Source organism: Microtus ochrogaster, unplaced genomic scaffold (assembly GCF_000317375.1).
Source record: "Microtus ochrogaster isolate Prairie Vole_2 unplaced genomic scaffold, MicOch1.0 UNK1, whole genome shotgun sequence".
Classification (NCBI taxonomy): Eukaryota; Metazoa; Chordata; class Mammalia; order Rodentia; family Cricetidae; genus Microtus; species Microtus ochrogaster.
The window spans coordinates 34,660,357-34,661,659 of NW_004949099.1; the positions used below are offsets into that span (position 1 = coordinate 34,660,357).

General features: G+C 41.5%; 1 protein-coding gene across 2 annotated transcripts in view; it reads left to right on the top strand.

Annotated features, from left to right (window-relative positions):
* Positions 1 to 1,303, top strand: part of Kdm5a (lysine demethylase 5A) — a 90,858-nt gene that overhangs the window by 4,898 nt on the left and 84,657 nt on the right. For both annotated transcript variants that reach the window (XR_003378477.1, XM_005365139.2), the window contains exon 3: positions 735 to 857. Coding sequence is in view for 1 of the 2 variants with exons in the window: in XM_005365139.2 (XP_005365196.1) it covers positions 735 to 857 (123 nt within the window). In the remaining variant the exon portion in view is untranslated. The remainder of the gene's footprint in view (positions 1 to 734; positions 858 to 1,303) is intronic.

Here is a 1,303-nt window from a genome sequence, read left to right on the forward strand (position 1 = left end):
TGTAGACCAGGCTGGTCTCGAACTCACAGAGATCCGCCTGCCTCTGCCTCCCAAGTGCTGGGATTAAAGGCGTGCGCCACCACTGCCCGGCTAAGCAGCTTCTTTATTTAATTAACCAATGACCTTCCTCCATCACATATGTAGGCAAAATACCAATGCACATAACATAAAAAAATCTTAAAAATAATGGATAGCTTAAAGTAAGAGAGACAGCCACTACATACAGGATGATGGGGAAGAAGGTGGGCCTGAGGTAGGAGTAATTTAGGGACTAATACTTTTCTCTGAATTGGAGGCAAAGAAAACAAAAGGTTTCAGGCCTTTTGATATTCAGTGAGGATTTGAAGTGTCAACTTGATATACTGTATCATTCAGTTATCATTGTGTTTTCATAGTAGAAACTCCACTTGTGTTGGCTGTTTTCTGTGTCGAAGCTTGCAATTCAGTTTACCAAATCTTTTCAGACAGCCTAACAACTCAGTCAAGCAACCGAAGTTCAACACTCAGATTTACTCTCCTTCTATTGTGGGGTCTAAGTGTTGAACTCAGGTCCTCAGGCTTTGGTGACAAGTATTTTCACCTGCTAAGCCTCCTTGCAGGCCTTGCTTTCTTTCTGTCTTCTACCCAGTACTGGGAATTGAACCTAGGGCCTTGAGGTTGCTGGACAAAATAGTCTACCATCATGCTTTATCTCCAGCCCTGTGTTTTTGATTTCTGTATTTTAATAATTTTAGGCAATGACTAGAGTGAGATTGGACTTCCTGGATCAACTGGCAAAGTTTTGGGAACTTCAAGGATCTACATTGAAGATCCCCGTGGTGGAGAGAAAAATCCTGGATTTGTATGCTTTAAGCAAGGTAAGGCCAATACTTGGCTTAGAAGTTTAACAGGAGCTGAAATATAGCTCAGTGGTAGTGAGTACATGCTTAATTTGTGCCAGGTCCTCCCATGAAGAAATTGAGCAAAGGTTTGTGATTTAATGAAATTAAGGATTTTAAGTAATCTTTTTGTTTTGTTACTGGTTTTTTGTTTGTTTGTTTGTTTTCTGAGACAGGGTTTCTTTGTATAATAGCCTTCACTGTCCTGGAACTTGCTTTGTAGTCCATGCTGGCCTTGAACTCACAGAGATCTGCCTGCCTCTGCCTCCTAAGTACTGGGATTATAGGCGTGCGCCACCACCGTCCAGCTGTTTATTTATTTTTTATTTTTTTATTTTTTTTGGTTTTTCGAGACAGGGTTTCTCTGTGGCTTTGGAGCCTGTCCTGGAACTAGCTCTTGTAGACCAGGTTGGTCTCGAACTCAC